General features: G+C 45.9%; 1 protein-coding gene across 2 annotated transcripts in view; it reads left to right on the top strand.

The window, feature by feature from the left end:
• Positions 1-25,770, top strand: part of LBH (LBH regulator of WNT signaling pathway) — an 82,866-nt gene that overhangs the window by 2,642 nt on the left and 54,454 nt on the right. Inside the window, exons 2-3 of one of the 2 annotated variants that reach the window (XM_079940090.1) lie at positions 5,388-5,617; positions 25,301-25,439. In XM_079940090.1, coding sequence (XP_079796216.1) covers positions 25,378-25,439 — 62 coding nt within the window. In that variant the 5' untranslated portion in view covers positions 5,388-5,617; positions 25,301-25,377. Of the gene's footprint in view, positions 1-5,371; positions 5,618-25,300; positions 25,440-25,770 lie in introns of those variants that run through there. The other variant, XM_079940091.1, reaches the window with a different exon arrangement.

The following is a 25,770-nucleotide window of genomic DNA, read 5'->3' as shown; positions in this document are numbered from 1 at the left end:
AAGACTTGGCAGCCCTGACCACCATCCCTCAGTCCCACCACTGTGGGTTATGTGCTCCTCCTGTACCTTCCCGAGAATACCTGGCTTACCTCTTTCATAGCACTTGTGTACATTGTTGGGTAATTATATATTTACCAATCTATTTCTCCTTCTACACTAAATTTCTAGTCTAAACCAACTTTTATCTCTAAGTCCTCAGGGGCTATGACAGTATATGGTACAGAGTGGTGGGGCAGTGGTCCCAAAACTTAGCTACACATTAGAATCACCTGAGGATCTTTTTAAACTTCTGAAGCCCAGGCCACACTCCAGGCCAATTAAATCACAGTCTCTGAAGATGAGATAGGATATCAGCATTTTTTTCAACTCTCCCCAGGTGATTCCAATGTGCAGACAAGCTTAGGAAGCACTGAAGTAGAGTTTCGGGATGCAGGATGGATGGATGGATGGATGGGTGAATGGGTGGATAATCAAGTTGAAGTTTGAATAGGAGAGTACCAGGCAGAGAGAGGTAGAAGATTTTCAATAAAAAGTAACAGCATAAGCAAAAGTTCAGGAATTTGAATTTTATGCCATAGGTAGATGGAAATCATTGCAAGATTATGAGTGGAAGAGTGAAACAAACAGATATGTTTTTTAGGCCAGTTGGCAACTGTTAGATCTTATTGGAGTAGAGGAGGCAGGAAAAAAGTGAGTTTTCTGCTTCACCCTCCTTCTAGAGACTGGCCTCTGGGAGGCTGCTGAACTTTCCAGAGAGGCAGCCCAAGTCAAGCTTGATTGTGGGAGCACTCGTGGCTACTGGGGTGGGGGTGGCGGCTTGTCATCTCCAGCTGCTGTGAAACTAGGACTCAAATCCAGGTTTTTCTGCCTCTGAGTCTCATAACTCTTTATACTTCAAATTATCAGCCCCTCCAGGTGGCTTCTGACTCCATAACCTGCTGTGAAAGTAAAACTTGACAAACTCAAATGCAAAAGCAAGCAGACATTAGATCATCAGCGGCCACTAATAAAGCTGAACCTGCCAGTTAAACAATTAGCTCTGGAGATCAAACTGCAAAGAAAAGCAATGATGAAGCTATCAATTATACTCTCCAGTTTTATCTTCTAGTTTAATCGATCCATCCATCAGCTCTCTGATACTCTAGTGGTTATCCTCTGCATTGGGTTTCCCTGGGTCCCCAGGAGGCTGCCCACCCTGCTGTACCCCATTTTACCTGAAACCAGGTTGTCCTCTGGCCAGTGTCTTTCCTTCTCCCCATTCCCCAGACTAGTGATGGAGGTGGGGAGGAATGTGTGAACTGGAGTCGAAGGACTTCACACACTTGGTCTTCTGCTTTCCCCGCCACACGTCGAGAAGGTCCCAAGCATTCACCTGGGAGGACTAATCAGGCCCCATGCACCTGGTCTGTTTTTTATCGTTTTTCCCTGTTCTTCCCCTCCTCATAAAATTTTCTCTCTCCCTTCTCCTTTTTTGTTTATTATTCCTCCCATCCCCTTTCCTTTTCCCCTGCCACCACCCTCTTAAGCTTATGACCACTTCTCTCCCATTTGTCTACCTGTTAGCTTCCTACCCGAGGGATACCACACTCAGATTTTGCCCTGGGCAGGAGCACCTAGCCCAGGAGGAAAGTAAGGACTGAGCTTGCTAAGCCCAGCGCCTGCAGAACTACAGCCTCCCAGAGGGTGTGTCTTCTGATAGATACAAAGGCACTGGATGGGCTGGCTACCTCAAAGTTCTTTGTATTCTTTCTGTATCTTTCTCCTCTGTTCTGGAGCAATGCAGTGGGGTGGACAGAGCATGGGCTCTGGTGTCACCTCTGTTCAAATCCTGGCTCTGCCGTTGACTGGTTCTGTAAACTTGACTATGTTATTTGACCTCTCTGAGCTTCAGTTTCCTCATCTGTGCCCACCTCCTTGGTTGTTAGCTCTAAATGCCTAGAAAGGCATTCAGCATAGTGAACACAGAACAAAGTCTTGAATGTTGACTCAACCACTTATCAGCCATGTGACCTCACTATCTAACCTCCCTAAGTCCCAATTTCCTAACCTCTTCCATGGGTGATAACAGGACCAAACTGGTAGGGTTGTGAAGATAAACGAGATAACTCAGGGAAAGTACTGAGCACCTGGACACATAGTCAACATGCAATAATTGCAAATTGTATGCTCTGTTTGATGTTATATATTATTCACACACTACCTAGCACATGGTAGGTGCTTGCTGTAGCCAGCCTCCAAGATGGCACCAGGGATCCTCACCTTCTGGAATTCATATCCTCGTGTAGTTTATTCCCACACTGAATCACAGCTAGTTTGTGTGAATATCGTGCAAGTGACAGTGTGTGACTTCCAGGGCCAAGTGGTAAAAACCATCTGAGCTTCCACTTCACCGTCTTGAATCACTTGCTCCAGGGGATGTCAGTCTCCAGTGCCATGAGATCGGGCAAGCAGCTGTGGAGAGGCCCCCATGGAAAGGCCCTGAGGCCCCTTGCGAACAGCCAGCACAAACTTGCCAGCCATTTTAATGCACCACCTCTGAAGTGAGTCCCTGAGATGGCTGCAGGCCTGGCTGATGTCTCATGGCCACGTGATGGGAGACCTGGAGCCAGAACTGCCCAGCCACACCAAATTCCTGACCCATACAAACACTATTGTTTTTTTAAGCCACTCATTTTTTCTGCAGCAATAGTTACCTAATATAGTGCTTTTAAAAATAAGTCAGTCTCCTCTCCCAAGTGAGAAACAACAGGTTGGCATGTCCGTCTGCAAAGCCACGCAGTCTAGCATATGACCAGCAGGGAGCGCCATTGGACCATTTTCTTAGCTGGCATTTTTTTTTCCCTCAAGCAGTGGGCGCACCTGGGTCTGGCAAGAGGAAATGCCAGACCTCCCAGGAAATAGGCCAGCCACTTCAGGCCCCTGCTCCCCGTGGACAGAGATGATGGCAGTCCCTGGGGAACAACCAGGCCCAAGAATCGGCTCAGAGTAGATCCCTTGCCCGTGTAGCTAGGAAGCCCAGAGAACGGCTCAGAACCCTGCTTCTCCCGCTTCACAGCTTTAAAGCAAGTTCTGGGCAGGCTTGAATACAACTCCCCAGTGGCCAGAGAAGCTCCCATTCTTGGGCTTGAGCAAAGACCCTGATCACGGGTGCTGTGGCCATGAGGCACCACTGGGGGAGGGTTTGTATGTCTTGTCCAAATGACTCATTCGCCCCTGAGAAGAAAGGGCCAAAGAGAGCCTAGCCCGAGTGACAGGCCTTGCTCCCTCTGCTGTGCTGGTGCACCGGAGCCCCCCACCCTGCCAGTGAGCACACCTCATGGTCAGCCTATGAGAAAGTCCTGCTGCAGGAGGGCAGTTGACACTGTCCTTCTTGTGCCCAAGGTTTTGGGACCCCTCATCACATATTTGCAGACCCAGGCCCAGCCTCAAGGAGTGCAGGCCTGTCAGCTGGGTCTGCCCCAGCCGTAGAAGAGTTGGAAACCAGGGACCAGCTAGCCAGCCAGCCAGCCTGAGAGAGGGCCCGCAAGCTGAAGACAGCTGGGGTCAGAGTGCAGCACCCTAGTTCCTGCTGGGAGGTGAGAGATGGGTCGGACAGCTAAGCACCCCTCCTTGCTCTCCTCATCCTTCAGAAAGAACAGAGAGCCCTGATGGCCCTCATCTCCTCTGAGGCTGAGACTCGGGGTATCAAAGGCCTTCCTGGTTCTTCTGCTACATCTTCCTCGCCCTGGAGAGGCAGAGCTTTGTAGGGGAGGGTAGAAAGGGCTAGAACATATCCTGGATGCTTTGCCTCATTCCTTGTTGGTGATGGGGTCAAGGTAGGGGCTGGGGGTGAGAGGGTGAAGATTAATGTACCAGGAGTTGACTGATGCCTGATACCTACTCCCCCTGCCCTTAGAACTGGGTAGGAGGCAGAACCACGTGGGCTCCAGGGGGCTTGTGAAAATGTCAGGAAGGCACCTTTTTTCTTCTGATGTAGTGTGCTTAAGCATTTACACATTGAGCTACATACATATAAGTAATATTATACATTGCTTTTATTTCTCCTTTTTATTGCAGGGTGTTATTTTTCTTTGAAATTATGCACATAGATAGGTGTTAATAATTATGAGCTTCAACACTGTAAAGGGGCACATGATGGTTAGTTTTACGTGTCAACTTGACAGGGCTAAGGGATGCCTAGATAGCTGGTTTCTGGTTGTGTCCGTGAGGGTGTTTCTGGAAGAGATTAGCATTTGAATCAGTAGACCAGTAGTAGACTGAGTAAAGAAGATCCTTCGCCGGTGTGGGTGGGCATCATCCAATCCTTTGCGGGCCTGAATAGAACAAAAAAGGCGAAGGAAGGGCAATTCCCTTTCTCTCCTTGAGCTGGGACATCCATCTTCTGTCCTCAGACATCAGAGCTCCTGGTTCTCAGGCCTTTAGCCTTGGACTGAATGATACCACCAGCTGCCCTGGCTCTCCAGCTTGCAGATGGCATATCTCAGCCTCCATAATCACATGATCCAATTCCCATAACAAATCTCCTCTTGTATATCTACATATATCCTATTGATTCTGTTTCTCTGGAGAACCTTGACTAATACAAAGCATTAAAATGGTTATAAAAGAGAGGCATTGGGTTTGATTGTGTTGAGAAGCACTGCTGTAGAGGGATTGATTATTGCCTCAGCTCGTCCCTTGACAATTCAGTTCTATAAGAGGCACTCATTTCTTAGGCTCCAGAATTATGCTATCAATTAGCCTTATGCAGCTCTGATTAGAAAAGGTAGAGATAGTACTTTAACCTTTAGCCAGATACACATTTTGAGCCTATTCTTGTATCAGCCCCATTGTCAAGACACTGTGATAGCTATTCCTTATTAGGTGTCTAATAGGTTTAGGTGCCTTCATTCTGCAGGTGAAATAGCTACAGCTCAGAGAGGTGAAACAACTTGCCCTAGGAAGCTCAGCTAGCAAGTAATGGAGGAGATCATCCTGCTTGATCTGAAGGCTGTGTTTATCACACCAAGCCCTGGTGCTTCTGAGAACAAACTTGCACTTGACAGGTGCTATAGGTTGCATATTTGTACCCCTCCAAAATTCGTTTATGAAACCTAATTCCCAATATGATGGTATTAGGAGGTAAGGCCTTTGGGATGAGCATAGGTCATGAGGGTGGAGTCCACGTGAATGGGATTAGTGCCTTATAAAAGAGATCCCAGAGAGCTCCTTTGCCCCTTCCACCTTGTGAGGACACAGCAAGAAGACAGCCATCTATGAGCCAGAAGCAGGCTCTCGCCAGACCCCAGACCTGCCGGCCCCTTGATCTTGGACTTTCCAGCTTCCAGAAGTGTGAGAAATAAAATTTTATTGTTTAAGCTACCCACTCTGTGGTATTCTTGTTATAGGAGCCCAAATGGACTAAGAAGACACCAGGTTCCAACTTGTTTGGGGAAGCCCCCAGTTGACAAGAAGTGTGGTTCCGTAGTTATTGTCACAAACCATCCCAAAGCTGATCTTCTCCATCCTGGATGTTGCACTGGGACCCTCACCCTTGCCAGATCTCAGTCCCAGCAGTGAGAGAAACTCCAGTCCCTGCGAAGATCTGTGGTTAGATGACTGAACCCGCTCTCGCCCAGTGAGTTGCTTTCCCTCTCTAGATATGCCACATTGTTATTGTAAAAGAGCATATGTTGTAATATTTGATAGAGTTAATCATGTTCATTCCTTTCGTTTTCAGAATTTTCCTGTTGCACAGCAGGCACTCAATAAATCAAAAAAATTATTTTATATTTAAGTATAGTTGATTTACAATGTGTTAATTTCAAGTGTACAGCAAAGTGATTCAGTTACACATATACATATTGTATACCTATTCTTTTTCAGATTATTTTCCTCTGTAGGTTATTACAGAGTATTGAGAAGAATTCCCTGTGCTATATAGTAGGTCCTTATTAGTTATCTATTTTATATATAGTAGTGTGTATATGTTAATCCCAACCTCCTAATTTATCCCTCCCCCGCACCTTTCCCCTTTGATAACCATAAGTTTGTTTTCTAAGTCTGTGAGTGTGTTTCTGTTTTGTAAGTAAGTTCATTTGTAACACTTTTTAGATTCCATATATAAGCAATATCATATGATATTTGTCTTCCTCTGACTTCACTTAGTATGATAATCTCTAGGCCCATCCATGTTGCTGCAAATGGTACTATTTCATTCCTTTTTTATGGCTGAGTAATATTCCATTGTATATATGTACCACATCTTCTGTCAGTGGACATTTAGGTTGCTTCCATGTCTTGGCCATTGTAAATAGTGCTACAGTGAGCATAGGGGTGCATGTCTCTTTTCGAATTATGGTCTTCTCTGGATATATGCCCAGGAGTGGGATTGCTGGATCATATGGTAGTTCTATTTTCACTTTTTTAAGGAACCTCCATACTGTTCTCCATAGTGGCTGTACCAGTTTACATTCCCACCAACAGTGTAGAAGGGTTCCCTTTTCTCCACACACTCTCCAGCGTTTATTGTTTATAGACTTTTTTTTCCCCCTTTTTTTTTGCGGTACACGGGTCTCTCACCACTGCGGCCTCTCCTGTCGCAGAGCACAGGCTCCGGACGTGCAGGCTTAGTGGCCATGGCTCACGGGCCCAGCCGCTCCGCGGCATGTGGGATCCTCCTGGACCGGGGCACAAACCCACGTCCCCTTAATCGGCATCTCAACCACTGTGCCACCAGGGAAGCCCTGTTTATAGACTTTTTGTTGATGGCCATTCTGACCAGTGTGAGGTGATAACTCATTGTAGTTTTTTTTTTTTAATAAATATATATATATTTATTTATTTATTTTTGGCTGTGTTGGGTCTTCATTGCTGTGCACAGGCTTTCTCTAGTTGCGGCGAGTGAAGGCTACTCTTCGTTGTAGTGCGAGGGTTTCTCATTGCAGTGGCTTCTCTTGTTGCGGAACACGGGTTCTAGGCATGCGGGCTTCAGTAGTTGTGGCACTTGGACTCAGTAGTTGTGGCTTGTGGGCTCTAGAGCACAGGCTCAGTAGTTGTGGCACACGGGCTTAGTTGCTCCGCGGCATGTGGGATCTTCTTGGATCAGGGCTCGAACCCGTGTCCCCTGCATTGGCAGGCGGATTCTTAACCACTGCGCCACCAAGGAAGTCCCTCATTGTAGTTTTGATTTGCATTTCTCTAATAATTAGCGATGTTGAGCATCTTTTCATGTGAATATATATTTTTTCAATTTATTTATTTTTGGCTGCATTGGGTCTTCATTGCTGCGTGCGGGCTTTCTCTAATTGCGGTGAGCAGGGGCTACTCTTCGTTTTTGTGCGCAGGCTTCTCATTGAGGTGGCTTCTCTTGTTGCAGAGCACGGGCTCTAGGCACGCGGGCTTCAGTAGTTGTGGCTCGCGGGGTCTAGAGCGCAGGCTCAGTAGTTGTGGTGCACAGGTTTAGTTGCTCCGCGGCATGTGGGATCTTCCCGGACCAGGGCTCGAACCCATGTCCCCTGCGTTGGCAGGCAGGTTCTTAACTACTGTGCCACCAAGGAAGCCCTAATGTGAATATTTTTATAAATGAATGCTTCAAGGGTGTTATGGTCTTGGTGGCATGATAAAACTAAATAGATAAAAACAAATGGTGCTATAGGAATATATTCATTCAACAAATAATGACTGAGCACCTGCTACATGTAAGGTATTGTGCTGAGTGCTGTGGAAGATCCTAAAGTAAGTGAGCAACAGATACCCTCCCCGAGTACCAAATGTAAAGTACTTTATAAAACAATCCTTGTCTTTATCTCCACTTTCAAGGCACACAGAATGAAGTAGAGACCTGCATCGACCAGCTGGACGAGGCATATAAAAACTGAAGCTCAATACAATTCTAGGTTGTTATTCAGGTAGAAATGCACAGCAGCATGCAAAATGGAGAGTGTTCTGAAACCATGGAGACATTGGGGTGCTTCCTTCTGTCCTATGGAAGAAAGTGGGGAGCTGTGAGAATCAGAGTGGTAGGCTTTGAGGAGAAGCTGGACACATGTTTTTAGGAAAATGACCCGAAAAGGAGCCCCCAAGATTATCCACGTGAGGTTGATGAATGCCTCCACCCCAGGGACACTCACCTTTCCAATCCCTAGTCTCGTCAGGTGCTCTTACCTGCAGTAGGGAAGAGCAAAGGCAATCAGCGGAGGCTCCATCAGCCCACGATGAAGAGGACCCCCAAAGAAAAATGTTTAGAAAACCATACGGGCCCCCTCTATGTGAACAGTCTGTCAGAAATGTCTGCCTCCTTACAAAGAAACAGACTCGTCCCAACGTATCTTAATAGCTTCATGAGCTTCTGCACAATCAGGAAATTGATTTTCTGTTCTCTCCTGACTCCTTCTGGACAGTGGAACTCAGTTATCAAGCTTTACTTCCTGGTCTCCCAGTAACCCTATTTGGTGAAATTAGAGTTAGGAGTTTAATTCAATGTAGTACAAAGCCCATGAGGTTGGCTTTATGGTTTCAAGACCTCTGCTAGGAAACAGAATCCTGCGATCTCTATTCCTCTTCCAAAAATTGACGGAAAGGTGGGGCGGGGCGGTGGAGTGGGCTGGGGTTCGGCACAGCTCTCCTGAGTTCTGTGCCCCCTGCACCCTGAACTGCTATGCTTTGAGCCCTTTCAGGGCTAGATATCTATCAGCCTATTCTGTGAAGCTTGACTGGCACCTATCTTCAAAAAAAAAAAAGAGGGACTATTAGATTTCTTTTCCACGCTGTATAAAAATAAAGTGACGAACTGAGCCAAAACACAAATAGCTGACATTCTTCAGGCACCTCCCAAGTGGGATGCAGTTTACATGCGGCATTTAATATAATCCTACCCTCGGCCAGCTGCATGGGTACATGACCCACGTAGTTCACAGGGGCCCACTCTTAGGAGGGCCCCTGCACTTGGCTTACTGCTCTGCTGTTGCTGTCATCTTGAGATTCTTAATGTCTTCTGAGCAAGGAATTTTCGTTTTGCACTGTACCCTGCAAATTATATAACCAGTTCTATCCTCACCATAACTCTGTTGTTTGGTAGGTATTGTTGATCCTAGGGAAACCAATGTTCAGAGTGGGTTCAGAACCTCACCCAAGTTCATACAGATGGAAAATGGCAGAGCTGGGATTTGAAGCCAGGTCCCTGCTGCCAACCGCAAATCCATGCTCTGTTGATTCAGTGGTGCTGCCCTCCTGACTTGGTTGTCTAATTCAAGTCAGCCCATCTCTCTGAATTAGGATATTAATTCTGGACACTACAGGTTAAAGTGCATTAGCAGGTGGGTTTTTCCCCTTAATCATCAAGATAATTACTTTAGAACTCTAAATAGTTCTGAATGTGTAGTATTTATTTTCCGACAAAATGTTTTCCAGCTAAATCTGCCAAATTTTGTTTTTGAAACCTAGGCAATCTTTTTATCCTCATACATTTTTTTGTTTTGTTTTGTTTTTGTTTTTGCGGTACGTGGGCCTCTCACTCTTGTGGCCTCTCCCATTGTGGAGCACAGGCTCCGGACGCGCAGGCTCAGCGGCCATGGCTCACGGGCCCAGCCGCTCCACGGCATGTGGGATCTTCCCAGACCGGGGCACGAACCCATGTCCCCTGCATCGGCAGGCAGACTCTCAACCACTGCACCACCAGGGAAGCCCTATCCTCATACACTTTTAAAATGGCATTACAGATGTCAACATGAAGAACACTTGCTCTATAACAAAATTACATTTCTTTCCAAGATGTAGTGATTTAATAATTAAAACAATATCCATGAAATATAAATACAAGGTATTCATAAATAAATTAAATTGGATTGTGGTTTCTAAGAGCCAATTATCATGTAAAATATCTCTGTTGGTTGAAATAATATGAGAGCAGAATATCAATTCTGACATTCTCTATAGGCCATTGTTATAAATTGCTAGAATGGTCTAATAGGTTATGGAGTTTTATTGAGGTTTGAGATGGTCCTTAAAGTATTCATTATGTGTTAGAAATTAGTTGTCTTGATTGATTTTAGTTATAATTCAATTATATGTTTACAGCATGGGAGAAGGAGGGGTGCTGTAGAACTGAGACGAAAAGTCTGTTCTACTTATGAAATAATAGGAACTAAGACAGTGGCACCATGATTAAGAAGTTCAGACAAACCTAGATTTGAATCCCAGTTTCACCACTTTCTAACTGTGTGACCTTGAACAATTTACATAAATTCTCAAATGTCTTCATCTATAGAAAAGGGTTGTAATGAGGAATAAATTAGATAACGCATAAAGCACAGAGCACAAAGCACTCAGCAAGCCCTAAAATAAATGCTAGTTCTTATGATTTCTGCTGCCACAAAGGGGGGATTGAAGGGTTTGGGAATACAGCCCTTTCCTACCTCAGTTATTTTGCATCAACTGAAATCTTAAGGGCCATAACAATTTCTACAGCAATAACTTGAAACATTAGTGGGATAACTCAGTGGTGTGTTGGTAGGTGGCAGGGAGAGTCAGGGAGCCCAGATTTCTAGTGCTTCCTGTTTCCATGGTGTAAGTACTCCATCAAGCTACCAAAGCGTTGCTGCTGAACGTGGAGTTGGGAAGGGATGCATGCACTCACTTCTCAAGAACTGCTGTGACCTGGTTCCACGCCCACTGGGAAACCATGGGTTCCAGTTCTGGCTCTGCAGCTATCAAATTGCATGACCCTGGGCAATTCCCACCATCCCTGGGCCTCAGCTTCTTCATCTGTAGTAGTACCTATCTGGCATGCCTCATAGGGTGGATGTGACAATGAAATAAATAAAGGACATGAGAAACTATTGAACCTGTGAAACAGTGGAGAGTAAATTGGCAGTAGTGTTGATGCACAGACTCCTGTAATTACAGAGGGAGCTTTGTCTGATTTTAAGGTCCCAAGACCGGCAATTCCTTTGTCTTTTGATCTGCTGCTCAGCTGGGCACTCGAGCTCCTGGTTTATTTACCTTAATCTTTCTTTTTTTCCTTCTTATAATGGTTATCTGCACAATTAACATAATAAAGCAAGTTAGATAGGCTCTTTCAAGCCCTAGGGAACAAAGACTGCCTCCAGTTTCTTGAGGCCTAATGTGATCTGAGAAGGAGATTGAGAAACGGCAAAGCGTGCCCCACCCACCCTTGGAGCTCAGGAACAAGGGTTCCTTGTCCTTCAGGACCAATGGCTGTTCTGGTGACCTGATCACCTTGTTTTCCCCTTAGTTCCCGACTCTAGTCCCCCTGACAGTCAAGAAACTCTCTCGGACTTTCCTGGTGGCGCAGTGGTTAAGAATCCGCCTGCCAATGCGGGGGACACGGGTTCGAGCCCTGGTCTGCGAAGATCCCACATGACACAGAGCAGCTAAGCCAGTGCACCACAGCTACTGAGCCTGCGCTCTAGAGCCCACAGGCCACAACTACTGAAGCCTGCACGCCTAGAGCCCGTGCTCCACAACAAGAGAAGCCACCACAATGAGAATCCTGTGCACTGCAACGAAGAGTAGCCCCCGCTTGCCCCAAGTAGAGAAAGCCCGTGGGCAGCAACGAAGACCCAATGCAGCCAAAAATAAATAAATAAATTTATAAAATAATATTTTTTTAAAAACCTCTCTCTCTGTTTTATCTACTCTTTATGGCCCCTCACTGTGGCCGCTTCTACTTCAACTACAATGAAAAACAGTGAGTGTCATGGTAGGAGCATGAGTCAGGCTGCGGGGTCCAGATCTCAGTGTCACTGGGGGCTTCCGTTGAGCTGGTTGTGTAACATTTCTGAGCTTCATTCTCTTTGAAACAGGAGGGAAGGGGGCAGGGCACAACCTTTAAAAGAATGACATAGCCTGAGGACATGACATAAGCTGATTAGGCCCAAGATGGCAGACGGTTGACTTCTACTAGACCTTGAGCCTGAGTATACACTCACTGTAACACATCAGCAAGCTAAATGACACACCCACAGGTGCCATGACAGTTCCAAGGCTGACCATAAAGGTCAAAAATTAGGCGGTGGCCCAATTCCTGGAAGTCCCGTCCCTTCGCAAAATAGCTAGAATACTCCTCCCACTCATTAGCCTATGAAATTACCCACCCCTATAAAAACTGACAACCCCATACCCTGGTGCCGCTCTCACCTTCTGAGATGGCCCACAGTCTGTCTGTGGAGTGTGTTTCTCTCTAAATAAATCCACTTCTTACCTATCACTTTGTCTTTCACTGAATTCTTTCTGTGACGAGCAATCAAGAACCCGAGCTTCATTAAGTCCTGAGACTATGTGTCTGATCTAAATTAAAAGACCATGGGTTCCTGGTGGCACAGTGGTTGGGAGTCCGCCTGCCGATGCAGGGGGCACGGGTTCGTGCCCCGGTCTGGGAAGATCCCACATGCCACGGAGCAGCTGGGCCCGTGAGCCATGGCCGCTGAGCCTGCGCATCCGGAGCCTGTGCTCCGCAACGGGAGAGGCCACAGCAGTGAGAGGCCCGTGTAAAGACCATGGGTTCAAGTCCCAATCTGGGTTTTGGCTGGGTTCGAGTCCCGGCTCATGGGTTCAATTCCCAATCTGAGCTGCACAGTTTCATCTTCATCTGCAGAATGGCGATCATAGCGCCTACCTCATAGGGCTAGTGTGACATTGAAAGAGTCAGAACATGTAAAGCGTTTAGAGGAGTGTCTGGCACATCAGTCCTTGCTGACAGACTTCCTGCTTCTACACCATCTACCTGTGGTCTCCCCATCAAGCCTGGGCTCTGATTGGGTCTCTTTGCCACAGTCCAGTGCAGTGTTTCTCATGGATGGAGAGCTCTCACAGGCCTTCTCTCTTGTCTGCCTAAATGTGGCTGCCATTGGCTACGAAGCACTTTCACAAGACACAAAACAGGGCACATTGCTGGTGAGGAGCCTCCCGTCATCTGAGGGGGGCTGTGGCTGTGCAGACACCCTGAGTCTCTTGGCTTCTCTCCTATACAGCAAGCAGGCCTTTCTGAACATCTAAGAGGAAGAGACATCACCCATAAGCATATTCAAGAAGACATATTCTGTGGCTGGGTAAAAGAAGGTCCTGAGGATTATAATCAGAAGAAAATACATGGAAGTTTGGTTACCTTTTCATCAGTGGATCTTTCAGAGGTTTGTCCTTGATTTGAATATTTAGTCTTCAAAGGCTGTGCTGGTTGTCAACCTTTTCTGGCTCCAACACCCTGAGTGGCCCACTCCTATCGGTAACAACCTCTAAGGCTGCCAGTGAATCTCAGGCTGGGGTATAATAATCTCCAATGGTTTGGTTAGCTTGATAAGAAACAGTCAGTTTCTTCATTTTCCTCAGAGGGAAAGCATTTAAGAGTGTGTTTCCAAGGTTCAGCTGCTCGTTTAATAACAATAATAATTACCTTAATGTTCTTCAATAGGGGATTAGTTAAACAAATTATGGTACATCCATGGTACATGATGCAGCCATTAAATTAAATGAAGTAGAACAATACACTGTATTTCATTAATGGTTACACAGCTCTAAAACTGTACCATGTGGGTGGCTTTGTGAGTGTTACAACTTGCGGGTGGAGATTGCTGTTAAGAATTTTGGAATTAAGGAGCAGGCCAGCTGCATCTTAAATTAAAATCAGATCCCTGGATGTGAGCCGAAATTGCATTTGTATCCTGGCCTCCTGAAAGGGGGAGAGAGAGAAGAACCCGGCATGAACAAGTTTCCTGGAACACCACTGGAAAGCAAAAGGGACGTTGTAAAGATGAGGATGAGACTGGAATTACAATTTCTGGGAGACAGCATGGCTCAGAACTGGCTGTTCCAAGTGGAGAACGATTGTGTGAGTCACTAAATGGAGGAAATCTCTGAGACTCCCTTGCGGAATCGGAATTTGCTGGTCAGGCTAGTTCAGAGCCAACAACCTGCTTGCCCACTAGCCACTGCCTTGGGGACCAAATATCTGGGAAGCACAGGGTTGAACTGCTTTCCACTGGGAAGATGCACAGGGAGCCCTATGCTGGGGGGAAGAGGAAATGTTTAAGAAGGGGTTGGAACGTGCTACAGAAAGAGGACGAGGATAAACAGACACCAGAGCAGGGAGATGCCACTACCCACCCAACTGAGCGTTTCCAAGGCCCCACCCAGAGCAGTGTTGGCAAGAGAGCATTTCTGGGTGGACGGGTCACCTTCACTTCTCTGAAATAAGCATATGGCAGGGTAGATAGCAACTGGGATGGGTACATCAAATTCATAACCTTACAGCTGGGACTTGGGGAACATTTGACATCTCCCCAAATGATTGCAGTGTGCTTTCTGTCTGGGACCCAAAGAGCAAGGCACAAGGGTTCATGCACGCCCTCCCTGAGTTCCTGGGCCAATGATATGCAGCCAAAAACGAGTAAACCACAGGGTATTGGCCCTCAGTGTTACTCTGAGGTACCACTGAATGTGAGTGCCCGTGAGCTGAGGAAGAAAGAAAAGACACTCCAGCAGCCAGCAAGAAGCAGGACTGAAAAGTGGCGCTCAGGTCTGATGTCCAGGCTGGCGTGGCTCCACCCTTTGAGGACAGATCCCTGATGTTCCAGGTCTCAGCGGGTGTGGATAAGCAGGTTCCCCTGCCCAGGGCTCTCAAGTACTGAGTATAAGTCTCTAATTTGCTTTCCACGTGGCAAGATAAGGAGTGAGAACAATGTACTCCCATCATTCACCTTCAGATATTTCACCATGAGATTGGAAATGGCTTTGCATTAGTTGTCTGTCGCTGTGTAACAATGTGGCCCAATACTTAGTAGCTTAAGACAATAATGATTTATTATCTCTTGTGGGTACCAGGGCTCAGATATTCAGGCCAAGCACTGTGAGGAGGGCTTGTCTCTGCTCCACCAGCTCTGGGGCTTTAGCTGGAAGGAGCGAAGGCTGGGGCTGGAGTGATGAGAAGGCTCATCCACTCACACAGTTGACTGTTGAGGCTGACCACAGGCTGAAGGCCTAGCTGGGCTGTTGGCCAGACAACCAACATGTAGCCTATTCAAGTACTTTGGGCTTCCTCAGGATATGGTGTCTGGGTCCAAGAACAAGGGTTCCAAGAGAGCCAGGCAGATGCTGTATCCTCTTTATGCCCTAACCTTGGAAATCAACATAGTATCACTTCTGTCACTTTTGTTGTTGTTGTTGTTAGATTTTGTTGTTGTTAGAATTGAGTCACTAAGTCTAACCTGTACTTAAGGGGAGGTTTAGATTCCCTCTCTTGGAGAGAGGAGTTTCAAAGAATTTGTGGACCTATTTAAAAACGCACATAGGCCTCGTAGTTACATAGATTGTGACAAATAGGGATTGAAAGGCTGCTTGCTCCCCACAGTTCCTTTTCCTTACCATAACTAAGGTGTTGAAGCTTGAGGGGACTAGGAATTGAAAGGTATCATTAAGACTTTTGCTGTCCAATCCCACTACTGGGCATATACCCTGAGAAAATCATAATTCAAAAAGAATCATGTAGCACAATATTCACTGTAGCTCTGTTTACAATAGCCAAGACATGGAAGCAACCTAAGCGTCCATCGACAGATGAATGGATAAAGAAGATGTGGCACATATATAAAATGGAATATTACTCAGCCATAAAAAGAAATGAAATTGAGTTATTTGCAGTGAGGTAGATGGACCTAGAGTCTGTCATACAGAGTGAAGTAAGTCAGAAAGAGAAAAACAAATACTGTATGCTGACATGTATATATGGAATCTAAAAAAAAAAAAAAAGTTTCTGAAAAACCTAGGGGCGGGACGGGAATAAACATGCCGATGTATAGAATGGACTTGAGGACACGAGGAGGGGGAAGGGTAAGCTGGGATGAAGTGAGAGAGTAGCATTGACAGATACACACTACCAAATGTAAAATAGCTAGTGGGAAGCAGCCACATAGCACAGGGAGATCAGCTCGGTGCTTTGTGACCCCCTAGAGGGATGGGATAGGGAGGGTGGGAGGGAGACACAAGAGGGAGGAGATGTGGGGATATATGTACATGTATAGCTGATTCACTCTGTTATAAAGCAGAAACTAACACACCATTGTAAAGCAATTATACTCCAATAAAGATGTTAAAAAAAAAAGATTTTTACTGCCATGGTGCCATTCCAACCCCAGCCTAGTATGTGAGAAGGAGGTAAAATGGACTCATTCAGCTCTAGCCAGCAGTGCCCAAAGAATCCCCAGAGAGGAATTCAATATGGTCCTAAGAAGATTATGATGTAAGAAAGGGAGGTTCTAGCCTGTAAACAGGGGGCGTTAATAGGAGGCATTATTAGACATTGGACATCCCCTTGGGAAGGTCCACAAAAGAAATCAGCAGAGGGGAAGGGTAACTGGACAAAACCTATTAGCATGTGAGTAGGAATCTCTCTAATGTCGTGGGTTTGACCCTGGCCTCTGCAACACGCTAGCTATTTAAATTACAACTGCCTTAACCTAGCTACTTAGCTTGTATGAGCTTTGGTTTCCTCAGCTGTAAAATGTGAATGAGAGCAGCACCCATCTCGTAGGGTTTGCGTGAGAATTAAATACAGGTAACCTACAGTGCCTGGCACCTGGCACATCACTGTCATGTTGTTGTTGTCCTGTCTCCAGCCTTTCCCCTCCCACCTCTAAAGAAGACTCAGTTTCTTCCTCTTTCTGAAGCTGAGGGGTCTTGTCTTGCCAGGGAAGTTTCTGTGAGCTTTTCCTATGTGAGAGGAGGGAAGGACCATGAGGAAGGGAAGAGGAACCGGGACTCAACGCTGAGGGACAAGTTTTTCATGGAATTTTGAAGAATGAAATGCAGGATAGTTCAGGGGTGTGAGCCAAGAGAATAGGAGAGAGGAAAAAAAACAGGGTTTTCTAAGACAGATCCTTCATGTGGTTCAAAAAATATGAATATGAACTTGAGTTCGTTTTTAATTACCTTTTGGTTGTCGTGGCTATTTCTTTGATCAGGACATTGCTCAGAATCTAGACCATGTGGAGACAGTTTTGTAGGTGTTTGTTACACATTTTGAACTAAAACTAAGGCTCAGAACTATAGATATAGCTTGATTCTATTTGTGTATGCTTTTGCATAGAAAACTTCTGGAAGAAATACAAGCCACCATTAACAGTAGTTTTCTTTGGGCTGAGAGAGAGACTATTACTTATTTTGTACTCTTTGGTTCTACTAACCTTTTCTTTAACATGGGCAGATATCACTTTCTGGATCTACTTGACACAAATTAGGTGTTTGTTTTTGTTTTTATAAATAGCCATTTATTAAATACCCATTAAATATCTGTGTTAGAAATTTTATATGTGTTATATCTGATCTTCTTAACAACTTTACAAGATTGGTTCCATTATTTCCTGTTTTATAGATGAGAAAATTAAAGCTTGAAAGATGAAGTGAATGTTTTAGTTAGGAGATACACACACACACACACACACACACGTATATGCATATATATAGAGAGAGAGAGAGCCAGAGAGAGAGAATTTTTGGCTCACATGATTGTGGGGCTGGCAAGTCCAAAGTCCATAGGGCAGGCCAGCAGGCTGTCAGCGTGGGTAAGAGCTCATGCTGCAATCTTGAGTCTGAATTCAGCAGGGCAGCAGGCTGGAAACTCAGGCAGGGTTTCTATATTGCAGTTTTGGGGATAATTTCTTCTGGAAACCTCAGTCTTTGCACTTGAGGCCTTCAACCAATTGGATGATATGTTTATATTAAGTTGAGTAGTGATAACACACTACAAAATGTCAACCAATTGGATGATATATTTGTATTAAGTTGAGTAGTGATAACACACTACAAAACGTCACTTTTTTTTTTAACAAAAGCAAGGAGGTGATTCTCACAAGAGTTGGGACACTGCTGCCTTTAGGAAGGAGTGAAGAATTGTTACCAGAAAGGACAGGAGGGGGTAATATTCTGAAGTGCAGGTAATATTGTTTCTCGACCTGGAGGTGGTCGCACAGATGGTCATTTATTCATGAAAGTCTTCATAATATTTTTGTTTCATATACTCTTATGTACATGGCTATGTTTTACGACTTTAAAAAAGTTTTCAACAATCAACTTAGTTGTTGCTCTCTTTTATTTATTTATTTTATTTATTTATTTATTTTTGGCTGCGTTGGGTCTTCGTTGCTGCGCACGGGCTTTCTCTAGTTGCAGCGAGCGGGGGCTGCTCTTCGTTGCATTGCGCGGGCTTCTCATTGCGGTGGCTTCTCTTGTTGCAGAGCATGGGCTCTAGGCACGCAGGCTTCAGTAGTTGTGGCACGTGAGCTCAGTAGTTGTGGCTTGCAGGCTCCAGAGCGCGGCTCAGCAGTTGTGGCACACGGGCTTACTTGCTCCGCGGCGTGTGGGATCTTCCCGGACCAGGGCTTGAACCCGTGCCCCCTGCATTGGCAGGCAGATTCTTAAACATTGCACCACCAGGGAAGCCCCAGTTCTTGCTCTCTTGATGCAGCTGAAGACTGGAGATGCTGGGAAGGACTCACCCCGCCCACCAGGCAGAGTGCTTCAGCTTGGAGGGCCAGCTCCCGGGTCAGGCTCTGCTGCCTCTCCCTGCAAGGACCACCTCCTTCACATGCCTCTCAGCCCATTTAGGGCTCCTGGAAATTGCCCCTCCCGCATTTCAGGGCTCCTGATCAAGAGGAGACATCTCATTGTGGAAAATTTGTTCTGTTTCACTTAAGAAACAGCATTTTCTTCCCGTGTCTGATGTGTTGATTAGATTTCAGACAGGATTAGCAGGGTTGATGGCATTAAGTAAAAAGTCATCTCCTTTGGAAACAGCCCAGGAAGTCTGGATTCCATTTTTAAAAGTGTTGGATCCCATTAAGATGAAATATTGAGAACCGTGTGGATTCCGATTTGATGGGAGAAGTCAGAACTCCAAGTACTGGCAGGCCCGTGTGAACACCTCTGGGGCAGAGGGAGGAGGGTGGGAAATGAGGATAACATAATTTGTCAGTAAGAGCAGAGAATTCTCGGCAACTCTCTTCCTCGAGAACAAGTGATCAACAAATCAAATATGGCCCATCTGCCATCTGCTGAATGAATTACAGTACACCTGTACCATGAAATAATGTGCATTCACTTAAAATTTCAAATTAGAGTTATACCAATGGACTTGGATAGAGTTCCACCAGGTATTATTATTAAATGAGAAAAGCAAAATATTTTAGCTTTTAAAGCATCTAAAATATGATCCTATCATATAAAACCATGACAAACAACCTCCCCATTTATGACATGAGTACTTATGTACATGAATATGTGCCTCTATATGAGTCTACATATATGGAGAAAAATATGGAAAGAAACATACAAGATTGTTAATATCAGTTACCCCTGGCAGGATTTGGGTTTGTGGTAGGTGTTGAAGAGGGTGGGGGAGAGAGGAAAGTTGGAACCAAACAAAAGGGAACCATAACAAAAAAGAGCCAACGAGTCTGATGTGATCACATTTATGTGTTTATGTAAAAATGAATAAGGGGGAGGGTGTTAAACTGTGTGGTGCATCTCTACTGCCTCTAGCCCTGCCCTGGGCATTGTAAATAACAGAGGAAGGCTCTGTCCACTAGAAGCTTACACTCCCTTTGGGGAAACAAGGCATAAACACTTGCAACACTTGGTGTCAACATAATCTGACACTCTAACCTCTGTCTTCTGTGTTCTTGTTTATTTAACAAGCATTTCCGGAGCCCACACTAGGCGCTAGTCATGGTCACTGCCCTAGGGAACATATCTAGTTGTGGAAAATGCAATATAATTAGAGATGGATACATAGAGGCGCTGAGTAAATATTCATTGCATTGGGTTAAAATAGCTATAATTTGGACACAGGTGCTATATAAGATTTTTGTCATTATAGTCAAATCAAGATCTAAAGGGACCTTACTACCTATCCAGTCTGACTTCCTTATAATTACATACGTGGAAACCGAGGCAAGTAGATGAGAATCGTCACTTGTAATGTACAGCAGAGCTGGGATGCCAACCCACAGCTCAAGGACCACTCTTATTTCTTTCTGCCATAGTGTGAAGTCTTCAAGCAGAACTGAGAACAAATAATGCCTGAATGAAGCATTTGACATTTTAGTCATGTTTCAGATGAGGCAGCTGATATAATGGGGAAAACATTGTGCTATAGGTTGAATTCTGTCCCCCCAAAAGATATGTTCAAGTCTTAACCTCTGAAACCTGCGAACATGACCTTATTTGGAAATAGGGTCTTCAGATGTAATCAAGTTACATCTGATGAGGTCATACAGGATTAGGGTGGTCCCTAAGTCCAAAGTGACTGGTATCCTTATAAGTAGAGGGAAAAGACATAAAGGAAGTTTAAATACCTATTACAGAGTGAAAGAAGTCAATCTGGAAAGCCTACATACTGTATGAGATTCTGGAAAAGGCAAAATGATGAAGACAGTGAAAAGATCAGTGGTTGCCAGGGGTTAGAGGGGAGGGATGAATAGTCAGCGCACAGAGGATTTTAGGGCAGTGAAAATACTCTGTGTGATATCATAATGATGGTTACATGTCTATACAGTTTTTCCGAACCCACAGAGTGTACAACACTGGGACTTCCCTGGTGGTCCAGTGATTAAGACTCTGTGCTTCTACTGCAGGGAGTGCGGGTTCGATCCCTGGTCGGGGAACTAGGATCCTGCATGCTGCATGGTGCAGCCAAAAAGACCCCCCAAAAAACAAACAAACAAAAAAACACAGAGTGTACAACACCAAGAGTGAACCCTAATGTAAACTATGGACTCTGGGTGAACATGAGGTGTCAGTGCAGGTTCATTGATTGTAACAAATATATCACACTGGTGGGGTACGTTGATATGGGGGAATTTTGTGTATGTGGGGAGCCATAGGGTATACAGGAACCCACTGTACTTTCCACTCAATTTTGCTAAAACTGCTCTAAAACGTATAGTGAACCTAAAACTGCTCTAAAACGTATTGTCTATTTAAGAAAAAAAAAAAAGAGACACCAGTGCTCATCTCTTGATAGATTGAAAAATGCCTCTCACAGATCTCCTGCCTCTGTTCACCACCGTTTCCCGGTAGCAGTGGCCAGTGGGTGGGATTACAGTGAGGCCAGGTGTAGGAAAAGAAACATGCTGGCTGCCTTCAGCACTAGTTAGCTTGCAAACAAAGAGCTTTCCCTCCTTGTTTGGCCAGGGGCCAGGAGGGGGCGCTCCTTAGCAGGCTCATACACCACTGCAATGCTCCCGTTGAAATAGGAGCGTGATCTTATTTTTAGCAGATCTGTGTGTCAATGTCACCCTGAAATGAAAGTGCCTGGATGGTGGCAGGACATCATGCTGGGGGCTAAGGGGTCAGTAATTCCAGGGCTGTGGCTGTGGGACTGGATGACAAAGTATGACCCAGAGTTGAGGGAGGGGAAATGTCACAGTGCCTTCCATCCCCCCGACAATAGCCTGTGTCTTGAAGGTGGTGAAACCAGGAGGAGGGAGGCAGCTGTGGCAGAGAGGGGGTTGCCTCCCTCCTCCTTTCCCTCCTCCTTATCATTTTGGAGCTGTGCTAAGCACTTCACATGCATTTCTTTATTTCTTTCTTTTTTTTTTTTGTCTTGCTATTTTCTTTCTTTAAAATTTATTTTATTGAAGTATAGTTGATTTATAATTCTATGTTAATTTCTACTGTACAGCAAAGTCAGTTACACATATACATTTATGTATTGATATATATATGTATGCATTCTTTTTCATATTCTTTCCCATTATGGTTTATCACAGGATACTGAATATAGTTCCCTGTGCTATACAGTAGGACGTTGTTTTTTAATCCATTCTGTATATAATAGTTTGCATTTGCTAATCCCAAACTCCCAGTCCATCCCTCCCCCACCCCCCTCCTCCTTGGCAATCTCCAGTCTGTTCTCTATTTCTGCTTCACATGCATTTCTTTGTCTCTGATTTAGTGTCTAAAGGTGACCCCTCTCCTTTTATGAGCTGTGGGCCCCTGAGCCTATCACTTAACTCTCTGAAGCTCAGTTCCCACGTTTGAAGTGGGGACATTAGCACCTGCGGGGGGTTACTGAGGGTGTGGGGTAGTGGAGACAACCCAGGCTTTGAGTCAGGCGGCCCAGGGGCAGTTCCTGAAGTTCTGCTCACCAGGTCCCTTCTTCTCCTTGCACTAACAAACAGAGATAATCATACCCCCTGCATAGGATTTAGGGGAGAATTTAAGGGACTTAATGAAAACCTATCACTTGAATGTCTGCCCTATACCAGCCATTACACCAGGGCTCCAACACACACTCATTTAGCATGACACCTGATGATAGCATATGAGAGATTAAGCTGTTCCCATTTCACAGATGAGGACACCGAGGGCAGAGAGGTTAGGTCTCAGAGCTCGGACCTAAAGCCAGGCCTGGGGTCCACTTTCTAAGATAAGTGTCTGTACAGCAGGCACTGACCCTTAGCTCACAGGGCTGACGTAGGAATCAAATAACAAGGCATTTGTAAACAACGCAGTGAAAACAGTGCTTTGTAAATATAGGCAGCTTAAAACAAAAAAGTACTTCTATTTTTTAACTTGACATTTAAAACTTGGAGAACATCACAAATGTTATATTCTTGTGGATAGTCTTATTTAGACTAAAATTGCAAAAAATGTTCACCAACTGAAAATATTTTTACAGCTCCCCCAAACTGTTTACTAACAAGCATCCAAAGGTTTGTTTTTATGGTACTGATGTAGTTTTGAATGTCAAATGACAGTCTGCTGGGATGGAAAATCAAAATAGGGCTTTTTGTTAAAAAAAAAAAAATAGGACATCATTTAGCCCAAGTGGAAGATACTCAATAAAAAATTTTAAAATACACTTTTTTTCCCTGGTGGCTGTCACATACAGTCTTTCTCTCTCTCCCTTCCTCTCTCTCTGTCTGTACTGCATTCCCTCAACTTTGCCTCCTCTGAGCTTCTGCGCTGGCTCTTGGTTTCATTTCTTCTGTTCTCTCTTCACTGGGTGTTGACTGCTGTTAGTGACTAGTTGTGCTGCGGACGGAGCTCCCTAGGATGGAGGCGAGGGCTGCAGGCGAGGTCCCCTGGGCAGGGCCAGCTTTATAGACATGTGGCCAGTGCAGTCACACAAGGCCCCGCACTCCTAAAGGGTCCCTCCACTCTTGGTTTAATGCTCTGCAGTTGCTGTCTTGAAATTCTTAATAATTCTGTCGTTGAATTTGTGTTTTTGAGTGAAGTCTGATGGGACAGTGGAGCCTGGTCTCATTCATGGTCCCTCCCCTTGCCGCCTCCCGGGGACCCTCTTCCCTGCCCCCTGGGGCTCCAGGCCCTGCCTGCCTGCCCCTCCCCACCCCTCTCCTGCAGCCACTGCCATTCTCTGCCCAGGGGGTGACCAGGTCTCACTGGAGGGACAGACCCATGGACCTGATTACAGGTATGGGGAAGGTCATGGTCAGGCACATGCCCTGCTCCCACCCCGCCACATCTCAGGGTGGGGTTGCCAGCAGCCGTCCTCCTTCAGGGCTGGCATAGGTGGCCTGGCTAGAACCTCCTGCCGACCCCTGATGGAGGTACAAGTGCAACTGGGTGTGAGGATTGCAATCCCTTGAGGTCACCTGGCCTCTGTGGCTTGAGGTGATAGCCCTTCAGCTGTGGGAGGGGAGAATGACTTTCCTAACCCAGCAGGGACCCTGAACTTTTATTTTGCATGGGGTCCCCAAATTATGCAGCTGACCCTTCCTCGGGGGTCTCTCTTCCAGTACTTCAGTGGGCACCAAGGTCCCAGGTCTTGTTTCATTCTTTTCCTGCCTCCTGGATTCCTCCTCCCCACTGTCCTTCACCTGTTTCCTCCCGTTCTTTCAGAACTCAACTTAGATGCCATCTCGGTGGGCGCCCCCGCCCCGCCATTCCCAGCCCTCGTTGGTGTCGCTTTCCTTTCTCTGCTTGTGGCACCCAGTGCAGCCTCTGCCATCAACTCTGGCTCTAGTCCTTGTACCCTTGACCTCTTTGGACCTCAGTTTCCTCTTTATAATGGGGGAGGGAGGGTTGGCGAGCTCTTGGAGGCCCCTTCCAGCTCTGCCTTCCAGTCCGTGATTCCACACGTGTGGGTCTCGACCCCCAGCAGGAGTGTGAGTAACGTGCAGAACGAGACCTACCCTTCCCCTTGTCTCTGCCTCAGTTCCCACCCCTGTGCTCAGCACATCGCAAACACCTGACAAATGTGCATTGAACTGGATTGTGAAAGTCTGTAAAACACTCAGTTCCTTGGAACAAAGGCACAGCAGGCCTTTCGGACTCTCCTGCAAAGGGATCTCTTCAGGCATGTGACCTGGTGTGGCTTCAGGCTTTCAGATCCATCTCATGTCCATCCAGCTGCTCCCAGTGGGCTGAGGCCATCATAGTGCAAAGCCTGGGTCAGCCTAGAGGTGGCCTTTCCTGGCTGTGTGTCCAGCAGAGGCCACTGCTGCCCCAATGTGGGTGCCCTGTGTGATCTTCCCTGATGGGCTGGTAACTGTCTACTCAAGCAGGGTGCACCCTTGACCTTTTGCCCCAGCCTGAGAGTCAGCTGCCCTTTGCCCCTGGCAGCCAACTGGCAGCCACTTGGCCAGAGACCAAGGGGGACGATAGCTTGAAGGCAGGCAGCTGGCCTGGGAGTCCAGCCTTCAGATGTCAGCCCATTCCAGGGGGAGGAGCACAGGTGATGGGAAAAAAGCAAGAGAAAATCACCTCCTCCAAAGGGCATCGATGTCAGAGATATAGTACAGATTTGAACACATAGGGTGGGGAAAGGAAGACCAACTCTACTCCCTCGGACTTCTCAAACTTGAGAGTGCAGAGGAAACACTTGGACAGAGTATTTAAAATTCAGATTCCCAACCTCACACATGAGAGAGTCTGACTCAGTAGGTCTGGGGTGGGCCCTGGAATCTGCATTTGTATACTGTCATGGAAGAAGGTGGGCTTTGGAGAGTCTTGGGATCAAAGCCCAGCTCTGGGGTTTATCTTTGTGTCCCTGCACCCCTCACTTTATCCACTGGAGTTTGATCAGAGAGGCAGAGCCACGATGAGTGATACCAAGTAAAGACATTTGGGGGAGAATTAGGCATCACACAGTTGCGGATCTGGTTAAGCAGTCTACATAAAGTCATTGTTTCTGCATCCAGTGTTGGGCCTGAAGTCCCCTGGGCCAGCAGTTGGGAAGGAAAGACAGATGTGAAGTAGGGGAGAAAAGGACAAACTGGAACCCACAAAAATGAACTGGGCCCCTCAGGGAGAAACTGCAACTTGTATTTGTCTTGCTTCCTTTCAGTGACGCAGGTGACTTGCAGGGTTAGTTGGTGACCCACAGAGCCATACACACAGCTGGCCCAGGATTTGGAGAAGCAGATGGAGAAGACTGGGCTGGAGCAAGAGGGACAGTGGACTCACAGCTGCCACACACCAACGAGGTGAGCCAGGAGCCCAGCATCAGCCTGCGTGGCGGGTACTGGTTGGATGGGGTTTAAGGAGTGCCCTTTATACAAACAGATTTCCCTCTCCTAAAATATATTTTTAAAATTTGACAAGAAAACCTGAAAATATAGAAAGGATTAAACAAGGAAATAAACCCATAATTAAATAATCCACAGCTACTGTTAACATTGAGGGTTTTGTCTTTTACATATTATTCTATTGTATATTATATACACACACACATCTGTATTACATATAGTTTCACAATTATAATTAATTTGTGTATACAGTTCTGAATCCCACTTTTTTCTCTTAACATGATTCTTG

Source organism: Stenella coeruleoalba, assembly GCF_951394435.1.
Source record: "Stenella coeruleoalba genome assembly, chromosome: 13".
NCBI lineage: Eukaryota > Metazoa > Chordata > Mammalia > Artiodactyla > Delphinidae > Stenella > Stenella coeruleoalba.
Note: the sequence above shows the minus strand (reverse complement) of the source record. Positions and strands in the feature narration are given on the sequence as shown.